Here is a 19,854-nt window from a genome sequence, read left to right on the forward strand (position 1 = left end):
CATAAACTTGAACTAACTAATATAAAGCTTGTATCGGAGAAGAGATGAATGAGTAGAAAGCACAGTTTTCGTATTTATATATTTATACACTAATCACATATTTTCTAAGAGTTAAATTTTAAACATGTTAAAAATGGGACATAATATCATAATTTCTAAGATAACATAAAATATCCTGCAGGTATATTCTGACAATAATACCTTTAAAAGGAGATTCAAGCAGTGGTGCGGGTTTCTGCGCCAGGAATATTTTTTTGGCATATTTACTTAAAGCTCCACTCTTCTCATTCGGAACAATAAGCTGCCTAATAAATCTTGTACGATCTCTGATGTCGTAGTTTTGATCATACTTGCCGAGATTTAATATGTACTGGGTAAGCAATTTTGTCTGTTGGAAAAAAACAGAACAAGATGAGAATACAGTTATTTATGATTATTGATAACTCTGGATAAACATATTTAAAGAGGTAATAAAAATGAATGGTTATGTCAAACAAATGTTGTTCCATAGGGAATATGCATTTCTAACGCTGCAAATGGAATTCTGAAGCCAAAGCACATGTCCTCTTCAGTATTGGGGAGGTGAATGCTGAGTACTGAGAAGCAGCCATGTGCTAGATTATTAAACTGCTGAAGTGGAAAGAAAGGCATCATTAAAAAAATAATCATATATGGCAAACTCGCTGAAGGGTCTACGTGAGAATAATGAATGTGGAAATACAACTAAAAACATGGCACTCAAAACTTAATCGGAAAAATATGCAGGACATCAAAACATCAGAGAGTATTAGGGGGCTGGCAAACAGCTTCTCCTGAGGTGTGTTTTATGAAGAGATACTGTCCCTGGCATAAGCAGTGTCTGCACTCTGACTGCACTCAGTTACTTTACCCTGAATTATGACCCATTAAAGCAGACACATGAATCACTGAGCTGGATTACTGCAAATTATTTGCAGTGCATTTAGCTGTTACTTTTTCATAAAAGCAAGCTGCTGATGCCCTCTAAAAACTAGGATAAAAGACTCCTTCCATTTTTTCCCCATATTGCTTATGGCCTCTAGTAATATTGGTCATTTATTTATTTATGTTAGGGAACAACTTATTATAGTAGCTTTTACACTCTAATAAGATTTCCTAAGTCAATTTTTGATTGTACTACATTAACATATATTGAGATAATTTTAATAATAATTAAACCAAAATTGAAATATTAACAAAATAGGTTTGTATTTTCAACTCATTACTTTATTGAAAAAGCATAATTTTAATTTAGAAGGTTACACATATACAATTCTAACTATAAACAGGATTCATAATACATGGAAAAAATAAACATCTACATTAGAACATTTTATAGACATTAGAAATGGATTAAAAACAATAAAATCCATCAAGTCAGGTAGAGCTAAAAATAGTTCTATAACAATAAGTCAAGATACAGGAATGGTGTGGCAAACTCTTTTACAATATTAATTCATTAAGATAATTGATTTGGATAGAAAGCAACCTTCTTTCAGTAACAATCTATTTAAAAACCATTAACCTAGTTTTACTAAAGTAGAACTACAAAAAACACAAATGAAAAATGTTAATAGAGCTATTCTAAATTTGGTTAACAACAACTGCTATTCACTAATTACTAGACTAGGTTGGTTCAATGACAGATAAGAAAATTTCTATGACTGATTTTTTAAGGACAATCAGCAAAACAGTCACTAAGTGAAAAACCCAGGTCAATCCAAGGTAGACTGGACTGTGTAATCAACTTGCTGGGATAACCTGGAAAATATATCTTACTGTTAAGTTTCTTCAGCTGTAGTGAGAATCCATAACTAAGTTAACTCTCTAAAGTATATTTGAATGTTGGGATTTAATATGCAACTAAAATAAATCAGATAAAAAAGTCAATTCATTGCAGTAATTTTTTAAGCTAGTGGAGTGATTCATCTCGCTTTTATTTCTAGTCTCCGAAATTAATTTTTAGGAAGTTAATTATTTCAAATATTATCAGATTCCATTTAAAGTGAGATAGAAAATTTTAAGTTATTAATATTATGTAATTTCTATAATATGTACCTATTGACTATAAAACTTTATTATATTGGTGGGTTATGAAATAATTATACCAAGTGTATTTTCAAAAATAAAATTCTAAAAGATAAAAACATATCCAGGTCCCATGATGCATTAAAAACATAAACAGAATATTTATTTACTCACATACCTCTTTATTCACGAACCTTAATCAATTTCTTAGCTCTATCTCTAAAACCAAGTCTTGGTATTTATCTAAAGAATGTAATTTTATATGTTATTATTTTTAATTAAAAAAATAAGATTGCTTACCATTATCTTCAAAATGGAATTTTATGATCATTAATTATGAAAGTATTGACATTTGCAACTTATTCTTAGCTATAGAACTTAACATTTTTAATGGAGAAAATGCCCTCTTTACAGTCTGAACAGAAAAAATTCTGTTGAATAAAGGATATTCTCAATGCTTTCATGTTAAAATTTGTAAATATTTCAAGCCTAGATAGTTAAATTTTTTCCCTTCAACGAAACTATCTTTATGAGATAAAACTTTTGAATAATTCTCTCTAGCTTAATTTTCATCAAATTTAGATACTGCAAAATCAACTGCCTTCTTAATTTCATTTCATTCTAATACAAAATATAAACTTAACCAACTAAAATAGTAGCTCCATCAAAAAAATCTTCATCATAGCTGAAATACTGCAAATGAAAGAACTTCTACAATAAATTATTAGCTCTTACCATTTAATTTGCTCAACTCTGTCTTTGTTTTTATAGGGATATATTTCAATGTCATTCTTTTTGCAAGATTTGTTTCTAAGAACTGTTATTTGCTAAACTTTTCAAAAGCTGAAGGTTGCTGGAACTCTACCTGGTAAAAACTTAAAAGGTTTCCAAATGATTTTGAATAAAAATCTAACCAACACACAAAAATTTCACTTAATCTACTCCCCACCCAGCCACCCACCCAATCCAGGCAAAAAAGCCAGTATATAACACAGGCTAATAATTTACAAAGTAGTTTTTCACAAAATCACATTTGTAAAATCCTGCTGGTCACATGCAGCAAAGAGAACTGAGTATGAGAGTGTGTACTGTCATGCTGAAGTAAGCCTTTTCAGTATTAGCTTCATCTCAAGAATTCTGTAGTTCAGTTAAACCACACATATCAAGTATCAGTATAGTTGACCATTATAGTTTTATTTCAATTGGTAAAATAAGCAGAGTGAGTTTGCATGTACCACAACCAATTCCCAAAATATTTCTGTTCCATGGTTTTCTTAATTTAATAAGAATGTTGCTTTTACCATGACAACATTCATTCAGTGAAAGCCACGTTGGGGCTTTTAAATTTACAATAATAGCATTTACAGCGATTTTGACAGAATAAACTTTCAAAAGCTTTACTCAGATTTCATTTACACTGACAGAAGAAATGTACAAAAGCTTTGAGTAAAAATGGTCTATTATTGGAATTAATTGTTTTTTTATTTGAAAACCAGCAGCATGACTTGGGTCCTTTTTCTGCTAATGGAGCCAGTACACTAACCGTCACTGCTTCATTCCTCATATGTGCAAAAGAAAACTTGTAATAAAAAATAAAGAAAACTAAATTTTAAAAGTTACTTGCTTTATATGAGATCATGTCTCAGAGAAAGGGATGTAAACATATTTGGCACCTATATACATTAAATCATCACCCTGAGGCTCTATCTTCCAGTTTTGAAACTAGATGCTGATCCTGTTTTAGCAGATATATCTTATCTTCAGTTCATTGTGTGGTCAGTGGTATCACTATGATTTTCATGGTAGATGGTACATGCTGACGAACATTTTGTACAGGTTAAATAATGATACAGAAATTCTCTACTTCATTCTTCATTAAATATACACTTCAAGTTTTCAGAATTTATTGCTGCTGGATTTATAACAAAATAAAAAAAAAGAACAGACAAATAATAAATAGGTTTTGGATTTACAGTACACAGTAAATGACAAAACTACTGTAGCAAGAGTGCCCTGACCACTCTCTTTAATAGTTTACAGCAAGATTGTTCTGTCTCTATCTCCTGCACATGTTTCGTCCACAACCAACCCCTAGGTTCCCATGCTTTCCCCTTACTCCAGCCACTGACAGTTGGGAGCTTCATGCTTTGCACAAGCTGTGATACACATGCTGGCTACCATCAAGTTACCATCAGATGAAACACTAACACACTCATGTCACTACCACGGGGAAAACGAGGGACCTGTCTTACGAGGGCACGTTTTCTCAGTACACATCCCACATGCTGCTCTAAACGGGAAAGGTTAGTCAGGTTGTATCTCAAAAAGGTTGGGAAAAGAAAGACAAAGTCTTTCCATTTAAATGTTTCTCATTTTAAAACGAAATCTCTGTTCACTACACCTGTGTCTCACAGGCCACTAGACAAAACCACAGCAAAGGTTAGAAGTCCAACATGGAAATTTACAAACTTACTCTGACTTATTTTGACGCAACTCTCCTTGGACAGAAAGGAGATCAAACCAGTCAATCCTAAAGGAAATCACCCCTGAATATTCATTCACTGGAAGGACTGAGGCTGAAGCTCCAGTGATTTGGTCACCTGATACTAAGAGCCTACTCACTGATGCTGGGAAAGATTGAGGGCAAAAGAAGAAGGGAGTGGCAGAGGATGAAATGGTTAGATAGCATCACTGACTCAATGGACATAAGTTGAGCAAACTCTGGGAGACAGTGAAGGACAGGGAAGCCTGCTGTGCTGCAGTCCATAGGGTTGCAAATAGTTGAACACAACTTAGCAACTGAACAATAACAACAACAACTTCATTAAAAATGAAAACCCTGGGATAAAGCCTGAACTGGATGTGACACTGAGACAACAGATAAAAATCAAATCTGTCCTGGGCAACAGTAACAAAGAAAACAGACACGATCACGTAAACAATCACGGCATTTCAATATGACTGAAGGCTCAATCAAAACCAGATTGGACATTCAGCAGTACATTTAAAGGGGTTTTATCAAAAAAATATAAGATGAAGAGAATATTATAATGCACCATAAACAGAAATATTCAATAGCACATATACAGCTTTATATTCAATTTTTATGTCATATTCTTTTCCTGTTTATATTTAAGGAATCATTCTGGGAAAAAAATTTGGGGGGAATGCTTTGTAAATATGAAGAAATCCAATATTCTAAAAAAACTGCTTAAAACATGGGCATCACATTTTTACCTAAATACTCTTGACAAGTAATAAACTGGCAAAAACTATTTGCTCAACAATAGCCTTCTTCAAATATTATATAGATCAACACAAAATAATAAAAAAGTTATCTTAAATTATAGTCCTAACATGAACTTACATATATATTAGTTTATGGAATGTTAAAAAACATACAGAACTCAGCATTTAAAATTGGTTTCACGAATGAAAATGAAAACACAACAACCCAAAACCTATGGGACACTGTAAAAGCAGTGCTAATGGGAAGATTCATAGCATTACAGGCTTACATCAAGAAACAAGAAAAAAGCCAAATAAATAACCTAACTCTACACCTAAAGCAATTAGAGAAGGAAGAAATGAAGAACCCCAGGGTTAGCAGAAGGAAAGAAATCTTAAAAATTAGGGCAGAAATAAATGCAAAAGAAACTAGAGAGACCATAGCAAAAATCAACAAAGCTAAAAGCTGGTTTTTTGAAAAAATAAACAAAATTGACAAACCATTAGGAAGACTCATTAAGAAACAAAGAGAGAAGAACCAAATTAACAAAATAAGGAATGAAAAGGGTGAGATCACAACAGACAACACTGAAATACAAAGGATCATAAGAGACTACTACCAGCAGCTCTATGCCAATAAAATGGACAACTTGGATGAAATGGACACATTCTTAGAAAAGTATAACTTTCCAAAACTGAACCAGGAAGAAATAGAAGATCTTAACAGAACCATCACAAGCAAGGAAATCGAAACTGTAATCAAAAATCTTCCAGCAAACAAAAGCCCAGGACCAGATGGCTTCGCAGTTGAATTCTACCAAAAATTTAGAGAAGAGCTAACACCTATCTTGCTCAAACTCTTCCAGAAAATTGCAGAAGAAGGTAAACTTCCAAACTCATTCTATGAGGCCACCATCACCCTAATTCCAAAACCAGACAAAGATGCCACAAAAAAAGAAAACTACAGGCCAATATCACTGATGAACATAGATGTAAAAATCCTTAACAAAATTCTAGCAAACAGAATCCAACAACATATTAAAAAAATCATACACCATGACCAAGTGGGCTTTATCCCAGGAATGCAAGGATTCTTTAATATCCGCAAATCAATAAGCATAATACACCACATTAACAAATTGGAAGATAAAAACCATATGATTATCTCAATAGATGCGGAGAAAGCCTTTGACAAAATTCAACACTCATTTATGATTAAAACTCTCCAGAAAGCAGGAATAGAAGGAACATACCTCAACATAATAAAAGCTATATATGACAAACCCACAGCAAGCATCACCCTCAATGGTGAAAAATTGAAAGCATTTCCTCTGAAATCAGGAACAAGACAAGGATGCCCACTCTCACCACTACTATTCAACATAGTGTTGGAAGTTTTGGCCACAGCAATCAGAGCAGAAAAAGATGTAAAAGGAATCCAGATAGGAAAAGAAGAAGTGAAACTCTCGCTGTTTGCAGATGACATGATCCTCTACATAGAAAACCCTAAAGACTCTTCCAGAAAATTACTAGAGCTCATCAATGAATATAGTAAAGTTGCAGGATATAAAATTAACACACAGAAATCCCTTGCATTCCTATATACTAACAATGAAAAAACAGAAAGAGAAATTAAGGAAACAATACCATTCACCATTGCAACAAAAAGAATAAAATACTTAGGAGTATATCTACTTAAAGAAACAAAAGACCTATACACAGAAAACTATAAAACATTGATGAAAGAAATCAAAGAGGACACAAACAGATGGAGAAACATACCGTGTTCATGGATTGGAAGAATCAATATTGTCAAAATGGCTATTCTACCCAAAGCCATCTATAGATTCAATGCAATCCCTATCAAGCTACCAACGGTATTTTTCACAGAACTAGAACAGATAATTTCACAATTTGTATGGAAATACAAAAAACCTCGGATAGCCAAAGTAATCTTGAGAAAGAAGAATGGAACTGAAGGAATCAACCTGCCTGACTTCAGACTCTACTACAAAGCTACAGTCATCAAGACAGCATGGCACTGGCACAAAGACAGAAATATAGATCAATGGAACAGAATAGAAAGCCCAGAGATAAATCCACGAACCTATGGACACCTTATCTTTGACAAAGGAGGCAAGGATATACAATGGAAAAAAGACAATCTCTTTAACAAGTGGTGCTGGGAAAACTGGTCAACCACTTGTAAAAGAATGAAACTAGAACACTTTCTAACACCATACACAAAAATAAACTCAAAATGGATTAAAGATCTAAATGTAAGACCAGAAACTATAAAACTCCTAGAGGAGAACATAGGCAAAACACTCTCCGACATAAATCACAGCAAGATCTTCTATGACCCACCTCCCAGAATATTGGAAATAAAAGCAAAAATAAACAAATGGGACCTACTGAAAGTTAAAAGCTTTTGCACTACAAAGGAAACTATAAGTAAGGTGAAAAGACAGCCCTCAGATTGGGAGAAAATAATAGCAAATGAGGAAACAGACAAAGGATTAATCTCAAAAATATACAAGCAACTTCTGCAGCTCAATTCCAGAAAAATAAATGAGCCAATCAAAAAATGGGCCAAAGAACTAAACAGACATTTCTCCAAAGAAGACATACAGATGGCTAACAAACACATGAAAAGATGCTCCACATCACTCATTATCAGAGAAATGCAAATCAAAACCACAATGAGGTACCATTACACGCCAGTCAGGATGGCTGCTATCCAAAAGTCTACAAGCAATAAATGCGGGAGAGGGTGTGGAGAAAAGGGAACCCTCTTAACACTGTTGGTGGGAATGCAAACTAATATAGCCACTATGGAAAACAGTGTGGAGATTTCTTAAAAAACTGGAAATAGAACTGCCATATGACCCAGCAATACCACTTCTGGGCATACACACTGAGGAATCCAGATCTGAAAGAGACACGTGCACCCCAATGTTCATCGCAGCACTGTTTATAATAGCCAGGACATGGAAGCAGCCTAGATGCCCATCAGCAGATGAATGGATAAGGAAGCTGTGGTACATATACACCACGGAATATTACTCAGCTGTTAAAAAGAATTCATTTGAATCAGTTCTAATGAGATGGATGAAAGTGGAGCCCATTATACAGAGTGAGGTGAGCCAGAAAGATAAAGAACATTACAGTATACTAACACATATATACGGAGTTTAGAAAGATGGTAACGATGGCCCTATATGCAGGGCAGAAGAAGAGATGCAGAAGTACAGAACAGACTTTTGAACTCTGTGGGAGAAGGTGAGGGTGGGATGTTTCGAAAGAACAGCATGTATATTATCTGTGGTGAAACAGATCACCAGCCCAGGTGGGATGCATGAGTCAAGTGTTCGGGCCTGGTGGGCTGGGAAGACCCAGAGGAATCGGGTGGAGAGGGAGGTGGGATGGGGGACCAGGATGGGGAATTCGTGTAACTCTATGGTTGATTCATATCAATGTATGACAAAACCCACTGAAAAATAAAAAATTATAAAAAAAACAATAATAAAATAAATAAATAAATAAATAAATAAAATTGGTTTCACATGGTTGTAACTTTTAAACTGAAGGATACTGGCAAATGTGCTTGGTAAATTTAGAACTACACAGAATTCTTAACGTATATCAGGGGCAAATGCAAGCAGCTATAGTGTTCTAGCTAATCAATTTCATCATTCCACGACTAAATAGGGCTTTAAATTTTTTTAATTAAAAATTTTATTAAATGACTGGTTAAATTCTATACTGCTTTACAATTTTCAAAAGTGTCACAGAGAGGCTTTCAGAAGATCCTGTAACCTTTCCCTCCACCGCTGCGTCACCCCTCCCCCTTCCCTCTCCTCACGGGTAACCAGCAGTTGCACTCTGTGTCTGTGAATTCACTTCTTCTTTGTTTTATTCACCAGTTTGTTGTACTTTTTAGATTCTACATACAAGTGACATCACACAGTATCTGTCATTCTCTTACTTCACTTAGCATAATGCTATCCAAGTCCATGCATGCTGTGGTAAATAGCAAAAATTTTATTCTCTTTTATGGCTGAGTAGTATTCCATTATCCATGGACAGAGCAGCCTGGTGGGCCATAGTCCGTAGGGTCACAAAGAGTCAGACATGACTGAAGCAACTGAATGAGCAAGTATTCCATTATAGACATATATCATGTGTGTATATACATACATATATACATGTATGTATACACACACACACATATATACACATCTAATATACACTATATAGTGTATGTATACACTATATGTATATGTGTATGTATACACTATATAGTATATGTATATATACATCATATATGTGTTTCATTATACTGATACATCTATATCTAGCCCTCCCTCCCTCCCCCCATATATATGTATATCACATCTTTTTTATTCATTTATTGGTTGACAGATACTTAGGTTCCTTCCATAAGTTGGCAATTGTTAAGTAATGCTGTTATGAACATTGGGGTACACGTATCTTGTATTTTTGTGTGTGTGTGTATCTTTTGATTAGTACTTCTGTTTTTGTTTTTTTGTTGGCTATCTACCCAGGATTTGAACTGCTGGGTCACATGACAGTTCTATTTTTAGTTTTTCTGAGAAATCTCTATACTGTTTTTCACCATGGCTACATGAATTTATCTTCCCACCAACAGTGTATAAGGATTTCCTTTTCTCCAGATCCTTGCCAATATTTGTTATTGGTGTTCTCTCTGATTATAGCCATTCTAACAGGTGTGAGGTGCTATCTCACTGTGGTTTTCATCCAGTTTCCCTAATAACTAGCAATTCTGAGTATCTTTTCATGTGCCTGTTGGTCACCTGAATTTCCTCAATGGAAAAATGTTTATTCAGTTCTTCTGCTCATTTTCTAATCAAGTTTGTTTGCTTTTTTGATATCAAATTGTATGAGCTATTTATATATGTTGGATATTAACCCCTTACTGATCACATCATTTGCAAATACCTTCTTTTCAGTGGACTGTCTTTTCATTTTGTTGATGGTTTCCTTTGCTGTGCAAAAGCATTTAAGTTTAATTAGGTCCAATTTGTTTATTTTTGCTTTTATTTCCTTTGCTTTAGGAGATGGATCCAAATAAATATTGTGATTTATGTCAAAGAATGTCCTATGTTTTTCTCTAGGAGTTTTATAGTATCCAGTCTTACATTTAGGTATATAACCCATTTTGAGTTTATTTTTGTATACAGTGATAGAGAACATCCTAATTTCATTCTTTTACATATAGCTGTCTAGCTTTCCCAGCACCACTTACTAAAGAGTCTATCTTTTCTTCATTGTATATTCTTACCTCTTTTGTCATAGACGAACTGACTATAAGTGTGTGGGTTTTTTTCTGAGCTCTTTATTCTATTCCACTGACCTATATGTCTGTTCCTGTGACAGAATCATACTGTCTTGATTATGATAGCTTTCTAGTACAATCTGAAGATTCCCTGGAGAAGGAAAATACCCACTCCAGTATTCTGGCCTGGAGAATTCTATGGACTGTGTAGTCCCTGGGGTCTCAAAGAGACAGACACGACTGAGCGACTTGCACTTTTATGTACAATCTGAAGTCAAGAAGTATGATTCCCTCAGCTCTGTTCTTTCTCAAGATTGTTTCGGTTATTTGGAATTTGTTTCCATACAAATTCTGAAGTTACTAATTCTAGTTCTGTGAAAACACCATTGGTATTTTGCTAAGGATTGCACTGTAACTGTAGATTGCCTTGGGGAGTATGGTCATTTTAACAAAAGTAATTCTTCCAATCAAAGAACATGGTACATCTTTCCTTTTGTTTGTGACATCTTCCATCTCTTTCACCAGTGTCTAATAGTTTCCAAGTACAGGTCTTTCATCTCCTTAGGTAGGTTTATTCCTAGGTATTTCTTTTTTTAATGTGATAGTAAATGGGACTGTTTCCTTAATTTCTCTTCCTCATAGTTCGTTGATAGCATACAGAAAACCAGATTTTAAAAAATTTTACAGTATACACATATTTTTGGTCAACATGAGTGTTTTACCTTTATATGTTTTATCCTGACTTTTTCAATGCCAAGAAAATTTATTCAAGAAAGGTTATAAATGTCACTGCATAAAGCCTGTGTCATCAACGAATTTTTTGAGTGTTGTATCTCTGGTTCTAGTTTTGCAATAATCCCTGTGGTTTGTGCATTTCTGTAGAGCATAACGATTTTTAGGAATATATATGTCAAATTATAAATAACTGACCATATTATTGTAACTCCCACCTTACATATTAGGAAACTAAGTTTTACACAGATTGTATAATCAGCCCAAAGTCATGTAGCTAGTAAGTGGTAAAAGAGAATTTGAAGTCAGAGAGTCTAATATTTGAACCTGTACTTTTTTTGATTACCACCTGACTTCCAGTAATTGACATTAAATAGTTCTAAGGTAGTCATCACATACCAACTGCTTTCTAAATTTCCATTGAAAGAGCCCAAAGTCAGAAAATTAAAGAAACTTACAGAAAAAGTTCATCTACAGAGTCTTAATCATAATTTTTAAAAACTATATGAACAGCTTTATATCTCCATGCCAAAAAAATTAAAATATTAAAGAATATGTAATACTAGACAAAATGTTGATTTTTCAGGTACTATATTTTTCAGTTCTAGAACTTCCATTTATTTTTCATTAGATTTTATTTCTCTGCTAACAGTTTGCTTTTCATCTATTGTGAACATATTTTCCTTTACGTCATCAATCATTTATAAAAGTTGCTTCAAATTTATACCTGTAAATTTCCACATCTGAGTCATATAGAAGTTGGTTTCTGGTTTTGGTTTTCTTGAAAACTGGTCATGTTTTCCTATTCTTGTCCACTATTAAGCTAAAATAAACATAAAATTTACATTGCAACCATTTTTAAGTACACAGTTCAGTGTTATGCAACCATCACCACCATTAATCTCCAGAAATTTTTATGTCTTCACAAATTGAAATTCTATACCCATTAAACAGTAATTCTCTGAGTTCTTACGTTAAGTAAATTGGGACTTATCTTGGACATTATGAATGCTGTCCTGTAGAAACCCTAAACTTTGCTATATTTTAGGTTGGATTCAAAGCACAGACTGTCTCCTCAGTGCTGTCCAAACTGTAGTTCAGTTCCTTTATTACTAACTGTGCTGTTCTAAATCCACCATGCATATATGTGGTTCAGGTGTCAGCCAGAGACTTGGACAGAATTACTCAGATTTTGAGGCTCCTCACACTGGCTCTTTCCTTTCTAGAATTCTTCCTTAACTTTTCAATATCTTTGGTGGTAGTTCTCTTTTTGACCCCACCAAGCGGCTTGCAGGATCTTAGCTTCTTGACAGGATCTGAACCTGGGCCCTCAGCAGTGAAAGCAAGGAATCCTAACTGCTGGACCACCAGGGAATTCCCTGTATTTTTCTTAAACTCTGTCCTCTGCTTCCTCAGGCAGGAGGACTCTGCGTTTCCTTCTGGAGTTTCAGTCTCTATGTGCTCGTGCCAACTGAAGACTGAATTCGGGAGCAGACCCAGAGAAGTCAGTTTCCCTTCAGAATCTTCCCACTTTTAATTACTCTTCAGAGACTTCAGACAGTTGTTTCGCTTTTGTATCTTCTCAGAGTTTACAGTTGCCCAGTAAGAATTTACTCAATACTACTAAAAGCAGACTGTTGACTAAGTTTCAAAATCTCTTTTACACTAAATAAAGACATTTGAGATATTAACGAAGTTTATTATTCAATTATTCTTAGGCATACAATTCCTGTATCTAATAAAAAATCAATCTAGGCAGCCCCTATAATTAAATAATGCAATAAAAATTCTGAAAATGCTCACTGAGAGATCTAGGCCACAGGGAAGTTGGATCTACAAACAAATATTGGGACATCATGGCAAATTGGTTTCTAACATTGTGGCCTGGTCTCCCTAGTTGAGTTTTAAAGATGGCTAAAATTAACATGTATAGAAAATATATTTTTTTACATTTACAAGAATTTTAGTCTCATCTCATATCCAGTAGATTACGAATCATGCAACTTAAAAATGCTGTTAAGTTAATGGAACATTATTCTTTAGTGCTAATTCTCACTTATGAATTCTCTAAAACTCCTTGAGAAATGAGAAACTGGATAATAGAACACAACCTTTAAGGATACCTTTGTTCATCTATTTTTATATTTAAACATTTAAAAACAATAAGTTTTTTTTTCTTCTAATTGTAAGTGTTGCACCAGCTAGTGGTCAAGTCTATTATGGTTATCTAGAAGTATCATTCTAAAATACACAATACAACACTTCAGAAGTTCAGCTCCAAAAATGAGTTCAAGGAAAAAAAACCAGCTGAATGCAAACTATGTTGTCTTCAGAGTCACTGAATAAAAAGTTATGGAATACACTTTACAATTTCTGAACACAGAGTACTATGCTCTATTTCTGGTTATTTGTTGCTCCAAAGAACCTTTATTCAGTTTTGTAAGATATAACTACTTCAGTGTTGAGTGACATATAATTTTGTATTACTTTCTTTGATGATACTATGTAAGCTAGATTTATTTACAGCAGCCAAACCATTGTTATGGTGTGCTGTGTTTAGTTGCTCAGTCGTGTCTGACTCTTTGTGACCCCACGAACTGTCACCAGGCAGGCCCCTCTGTCCATGGGGATTCTCCAGCCAAGAATGCTGGAGTGGGTTGCCATGCCCTCCTCCAGGGGATCTTCCCAACCCAGGGTTCAAACCCATGTCTCCTGCATTGCAAGCGGATTCTTTACTGTCTGAGCTACCAGCGAAGCCCATTGTTACAATAAGGCCATAAAAATCATATATTCTAGGTGTCATGGTAACATTCACAATACCATACTAACAGTAAGAAACAATGACTGTCAGGCTAAAACAGTGTTTTTATCAATAAAGAAGCAACTCAACAGCAAGCACAGTTTCCCCCTCTTTTACTCAGCTTTTAAAAAATAACTCATTGCATGAATTAATTTACATGACACTTGGAAATGACTAACTTATTCCTTTCAAAGATTTACTTAAAAATGTAAAGATAAAATCTAAATCATAGAAATATGCTCAAAATATTTGTGATTATTTGGTCACAAATTTGATATACCCATCAGCCAAAGCTATATTAATGTAATTCACATCACAATTAGGAATGAAGACAACCTGAAAATATACAAAAATTAATTTGAGGAGTTACCTGAGATTTCTCATTCTTTTTTCTTTGTCTAAACAGCTATTTAGACAAAGGAAAAAGAATGACCAAGATCCTATATTATACACAGAGGTGATTCTATGCATTTTATACACACAGGCTATTTCTCTAATCAACAGTTAGTTCCACAAAGTCAACTGACTTAAAAAGTCAATATTCTAAACTGCAAACATGGTCAATTATACCACTATTAAAAAATATTTAATGGCTTTCCCTTCACGTGGCAGATCAAGTCCTGCCCTTGCCTACCTTTCCAAACTCAGCTTTAAGTTTCCTGGGGGCACCATGGTGTGTCACGACTCTGACCCCCTGTTCTCCTCTCTCCTTATTCTGTATAGTAAACCATTCCTTAAAAGCACTTAGTCAGGAGTCTTATCCTTCATGAAACTCTGTCTGACCTCTCTCCTCATTCTATTTCAGACTTGCAATAACTTTCTCCTCTGGAGTTCCACTGTGTCACAATACACTATTATAGTACTTACTATGTACTATTTCATTTTTTTATGTTTTTCTCCTCAACTAGACCAGAACACTGTCTCTACACCACTGCCATCTAAAGTAAAACCTTAAAGAAACAGGCACCTGGTAACTGTTGAATGGACAGACTAATCTATAAATGGGCACAGCTACTTGATCAGAGCAAAGAAGAAAGTAGATTCCACATAGGTAGACTAAGGATTAGTCTCTTACCTGTTTGGAGTTGGTTAAATACAATTTTGCTCCAAGATTTAAAATCTGCAGTTTCACAAGATCGTCTTCGCTGGTGAAGCTTTTAGCTGTCTTCCTCAAAACATCAGGGGCAATTTTAGGAACTCGTTCACAGTTTTCTCCAATTAGCCAAAGAATACTTGCTCTAGCCACAGGAACCTAATAGTAGAAGCAGATAATATAGAAATATTGCAAATAAAATAATCATACTCTCCTTAATATTAACATAGAAAAGGCTTTAAATATTATAAAAGGTTTTACATCTATTAATTCATTTAACATATATCCAGGAAGTCCTCTTATATTTACAGATTTTCTTCAGTTATCAGAAAATCTGATTAAAACTGATTTCATAAAGGAAAAACCACTGGTCTAGAATCTTGATTCTATCAGAGATCTGCAAACTCCTGGGCCAAATCTGTCTAGCCTAGCCCATTTGTTTATTTATCATTGCTGCTGCTCCTGTGCTGTAATTGCAGAAGAGTAGCTGAAGCAAGTGTGTTAGTCGCTCAGTATCTCCAGGCTCCTCTGTCCATGAAATTCTCCAGGCAAGAATCGTGGAGTGGGCTGCCATTCCCCATAAAGCTGAAAATATTGACTTACCTACCAATTTACAGGAAAAGTCAGCTGACCTTTGCTCCAGGGCATGGTTCACAACTCTCAATGCCTATACAAAGCATCCAAGGTTAGGACTAGAGTTTGAGTAAACTCCGGGAGTTGGTGATGGTCAGGGAGGCCTGGCGTGCTACAGTCCATTGGGTTGTAAAGAGTCGGACACAACTGAGCAACTGAACTGAACTGAACTGAGGACTGTAGGGTTTTGGTATCAGTTCTAAGACAGTAGTTCTATGATGGGGCTCTGGAATCCATGCTCCATGAAGCATCACAGATGATTCTTGAGACAGGTGGCTTGCAAACCACATTTTGAGAAGCCATGGACAAAACAGAGAAAGGAACAGAGGACCCATTTAAGGCCCTGATTCCAAATCAAAACTGTTATTGTTTTCTACGTATCTGTATCTACAGCACTGGCAAAATTACCAAGATCTGCTTATAAAATCATGAATGCTGGTCTATTATTTGGTCATCAATAAAAGAAACACGAATAAGATAAACTTGTCCAATATGGCATTTTTCACTATATATTTTTAATAAAGTACCTTTCCATATAATTTGCTTCTTAAAAATAAATGCTTTGCTAAAAATTGGAAACCTTCCACCAGCACCATTAAGAAGAACATTTTATTTAGAGCATGCAAATTAGTTTTATTACTATTTATTTGTATTCTCCCTTATTCCAAAAGGAATTTGAAGGGGTATGCAAATTAGTTTCTGCAAACATTTTCACCTAGTATAGAAAATTTGCTTTTTATAATAAATGAAAAAGCCACTGGCTATCATTAAGAAGTAGCATCACAAGAAGAGGTAAGACTCTTTATGAAGTTCTTTTCTAACTTCTCAAATAAAGTCCCAATGCTTTCATTACAGTTTCACAGCTGTACACAGTATGACTGTTAAGGAAGAAAGTGAGAGTGGCGACCTTTGCACAGTGAGAATTTTATCACAATATCTACCATCTCAAATTCCTTCAAAATACCCATTTTGAGAAGTAACAAAAAATTATTTAGACATCACTAAGTCAAGTCATTCACCAGAATGAGGTCATCAGAAATCTTTAAAATGAAGTACACATTTTTATATAAAGTGCTAACATTACCATCTTTAAATTAATATTAGAATAAGTTTAGTAAGAAAGAAGAAAATCAATATATTTACATAATAATTTTAAGTACTAAGCCTAAGTAATAGTAAAATACTAAATGCTATTACGGATCTATTCATGTATTATGATAAAATTGATATCCTTACTGTATACTGATTTTTGGGAAGAAAGAGGCTATTTCCAATGTTCCAAAGGTTACACTGCATTAAGATCTTACTTCCAATCTATTATTTTAAATTGGGCTAAAGAATAGTAATTGAGTGGTACATTAAATTTTCCAGTATGAAGCAATTCAAGTTGCCTACCATAATGAAATGTACCTCTAAATAAGAATATATGAGCAACTTCAGATTTCAGTTATGCTAGATTTATTTTTCTTAAATATTTTATTATATATTGCTAGTATAAAAATTAGAATTCTATGACATATCACAATCTATTACTCCACTTTAATCCTTCGGTTATACACTTTTTTTTTTTCAGTTAAAAGGACAATCCCCCAAAGGTCTAAGAGATTATTTATATTTCTATTCATTAATATACCAAGATTAAAATAATATTCAAATACTCTAAACACAGTGCATACATTTAAAATAGAGTTCTTTAAAAAATTAAAAATCAGTAAGTTCTAAATGTTCATACTGAAAATCTCAAGATGGTGGCAGTGGTGTGGCAGGGCCAGAATAATATTCAGAGAGTCTAGAACTAAGGTAATAAAATTTCCAAGTAACATTTTAAAAACACAGAAAATTTCTCCACAATAGGAAGTAATATCAGTAAGTATATTGAAACCAATCCTTCTGTGATGACATTAAAAAGCTTATTTAGAAAACTGACAAACCTAATTTTGAGCATTTGGCTGGAATCTGAATCATAAAATCTTCAGGTTCCAGCCCTGCCTTTCCCTATTAAATTATAAGACTCTTATTTGTACACTACTGATACTATGAATCCGTGGCCACTATTTTCAAAGATTTGAAGCAACTGAAAAAACAGTAAGAAAATTAGCCACGTTTTGTTCCCCATGGCTAAAGCCAAACTAATAACACACATGCACACATATGATATAATACTTTCATTATGAACCTCTACTTTTCAGTATTTTCAAAGACAAACTGGGCTGTAAGTGACTTTGCTTCATCCTTTATTCTAAATGTCCTGAACAAGTGGTTAAGTGCACTTTTTAAACCTTCTACCAGAAGGCAGTTTCCACTGCCATTTTAACCCATTAACCTGCCTGCAAGAACAAATAATCTTTCCAAGCTGACCACAGCAGTTATAGAAAGACATCCACAACGATTTCAAAGATCACTCTGTAAGCAGTTCAATTTAAAAGCTATTGTATTACAATACCAGCTCACTGCACAATGCAATAGTGTACGGTAAAACCTGAAAAACATCAATTTTATTTAAATTTGTCAAAGGCACAATCAGAAGACATCTAAACAAACTGTATACAAATAGCAAATCTGATCCAGTATTCTGCATCTGGACTCAATATGCATTAAAACTGAAGTGTGAATTAAGTTGGGGTGGCAGGGCAAGTGCAGTTAACTTGTGAGACGGCAGGCGTTCAGTCAGGCACTTGGGCAAGAAGTACATAAAGCAGTACTTCAGTATCACTCAGCGTCTTTACGAAATAACAACTCTCCTTCTATAACATAAAATCCTCACCTATCCCATTCAAGATAATATGAAACCCTGTTAGAACAATCCTCAGGTAGTATAAATTTCATTCTGGAAGAATAAAACTGTATTTTATCTATTTCTCCTTGCATTTACCATAGATTTTTCCTTCACATATTTATTTAGTTGCCATATTTTTTGCACATATAGGTAGGTATATGTTTTTAAATTTCTTTGTAAATTGGCCTTTTTGAATTTTATAATGTCCCATTTTATCCTGTTAAAAGTCTTTAATTAATTTTAAATCTCACATTCTTGTTGATATTCACTTGATTATCTCTTTCCCTACTTTCCTATTTTCAATGTTTATACAGTGTTTTAATTATAAATGCCCTTTATCTGACTTTCGTTTTTCATTCCAAAGTCTGTCTTCTAATGAGAGAATGCAGTCCATTCATATTTAGAGTAGGATATATTTGATTTTTAGTCTTCCATCTTACTTCTTGATTTTAACTCTTCCATTTTAATTTTTAAACATTTATTATTTACTTTACATTTAGGTTTTCTTTTTTTTTTCCTTTTGTGAATTTGGAATTTCCACCATACTTTGTATTCCACTAATGGTTATCTTCTATCTGACAAAAACAGAAAACTAAGCTTTGCTGTAAGATCGTAAGGAAGTATGTACTTGGCTAATATTCCATCAACTGTTGTAGAGAAAGGTGATGCAATAAAAAATTTTCCTGAACCCCACACAGGGACATAATCAAATACAACAAATTCTTTTCCCAAGAAAGCCTGTCACTTGCTTGATCCAGGTCTCATGTACAGTCACAGGTTTCGTGTGTAAGCCACTGCATTCCCCCGAAAGCCCTAACACTCCTTTGCCTTGCCTCTCCCCTTCTAACAAGACCAGAACAAGACTAATAGCACAAGACTCAACTAACTATGCACAAGATGACTGGAATACAGAACTCCACATTCCTATTTCTCTCTCATAACCTGACACACATTTCTCCGCCATTATTTATAAGCAAAAAAATAACTATTTCCCCTACCAAAACCCACTGCTTTCAAAACCCTAAGATAACCTATTTTCACCTTGAAAAGTGAAAGGGAAGTTGCTCAGTAGTGTCCAACTCTTTGTGACTCATGGACTGTAGCCTCCTAGGCTCCGCTGTCCATGGGATTTTCCAGGCAAGAATACTGGAGTGGGTTGTCATTTCCTTCTCCAGATCTTCCCGACCCAAGGATTGAACTCAGGTCTCCCACATTGTAGGCAGATG

At 34.4% G+C, this 19,854-nt stretch overlaps 1 protein-coding gene across 2 annotated transcripts in view; it reads right to left on the minus strand.

Annotated features, from left to right (window-relative positions):
* The window catches only part of AP3B1 (adaptor related protein complex 3 subunit beta 1), a 232,757-nt gene that overhangs the window by 100,886 nt on the left and 112,017 nt on the right, over positions 1 to 19,854 (minus strand). For both annotated transcript variants that reach the window (XM_065940360.1, XM_065940361.1), the window contains 2 exons: positions 15,202 to 15,378; positions 202 to 388 (listed from right to left, as the gene is read on the minus strand). In XM_065940360.1, the coding sequence (XP_065796432.1) occupies positions 202 to 388; positions 15,202 to 15,378 (364 nt within the window). The remainder of the gene's footprint in view (positions 1 to 201; positions 389 to 15,201; positions 15,379 to 19,854) is intronic.

The sequence above is a fragment of the Muntiacus reevesi genome, chromosome 7 (assembly GCF_963930625.1).
Source record: "Muntiacus reevesi chromosome 7, mMunRee1.1, whole genome shotgun sequence".
NCBI classification, from domain to species: Eukaryota; Metazoa; Chordata; class Mammalia; order Artiodactyla; family Cervidae; genus Muntiacus; species Muntiacus reevesi.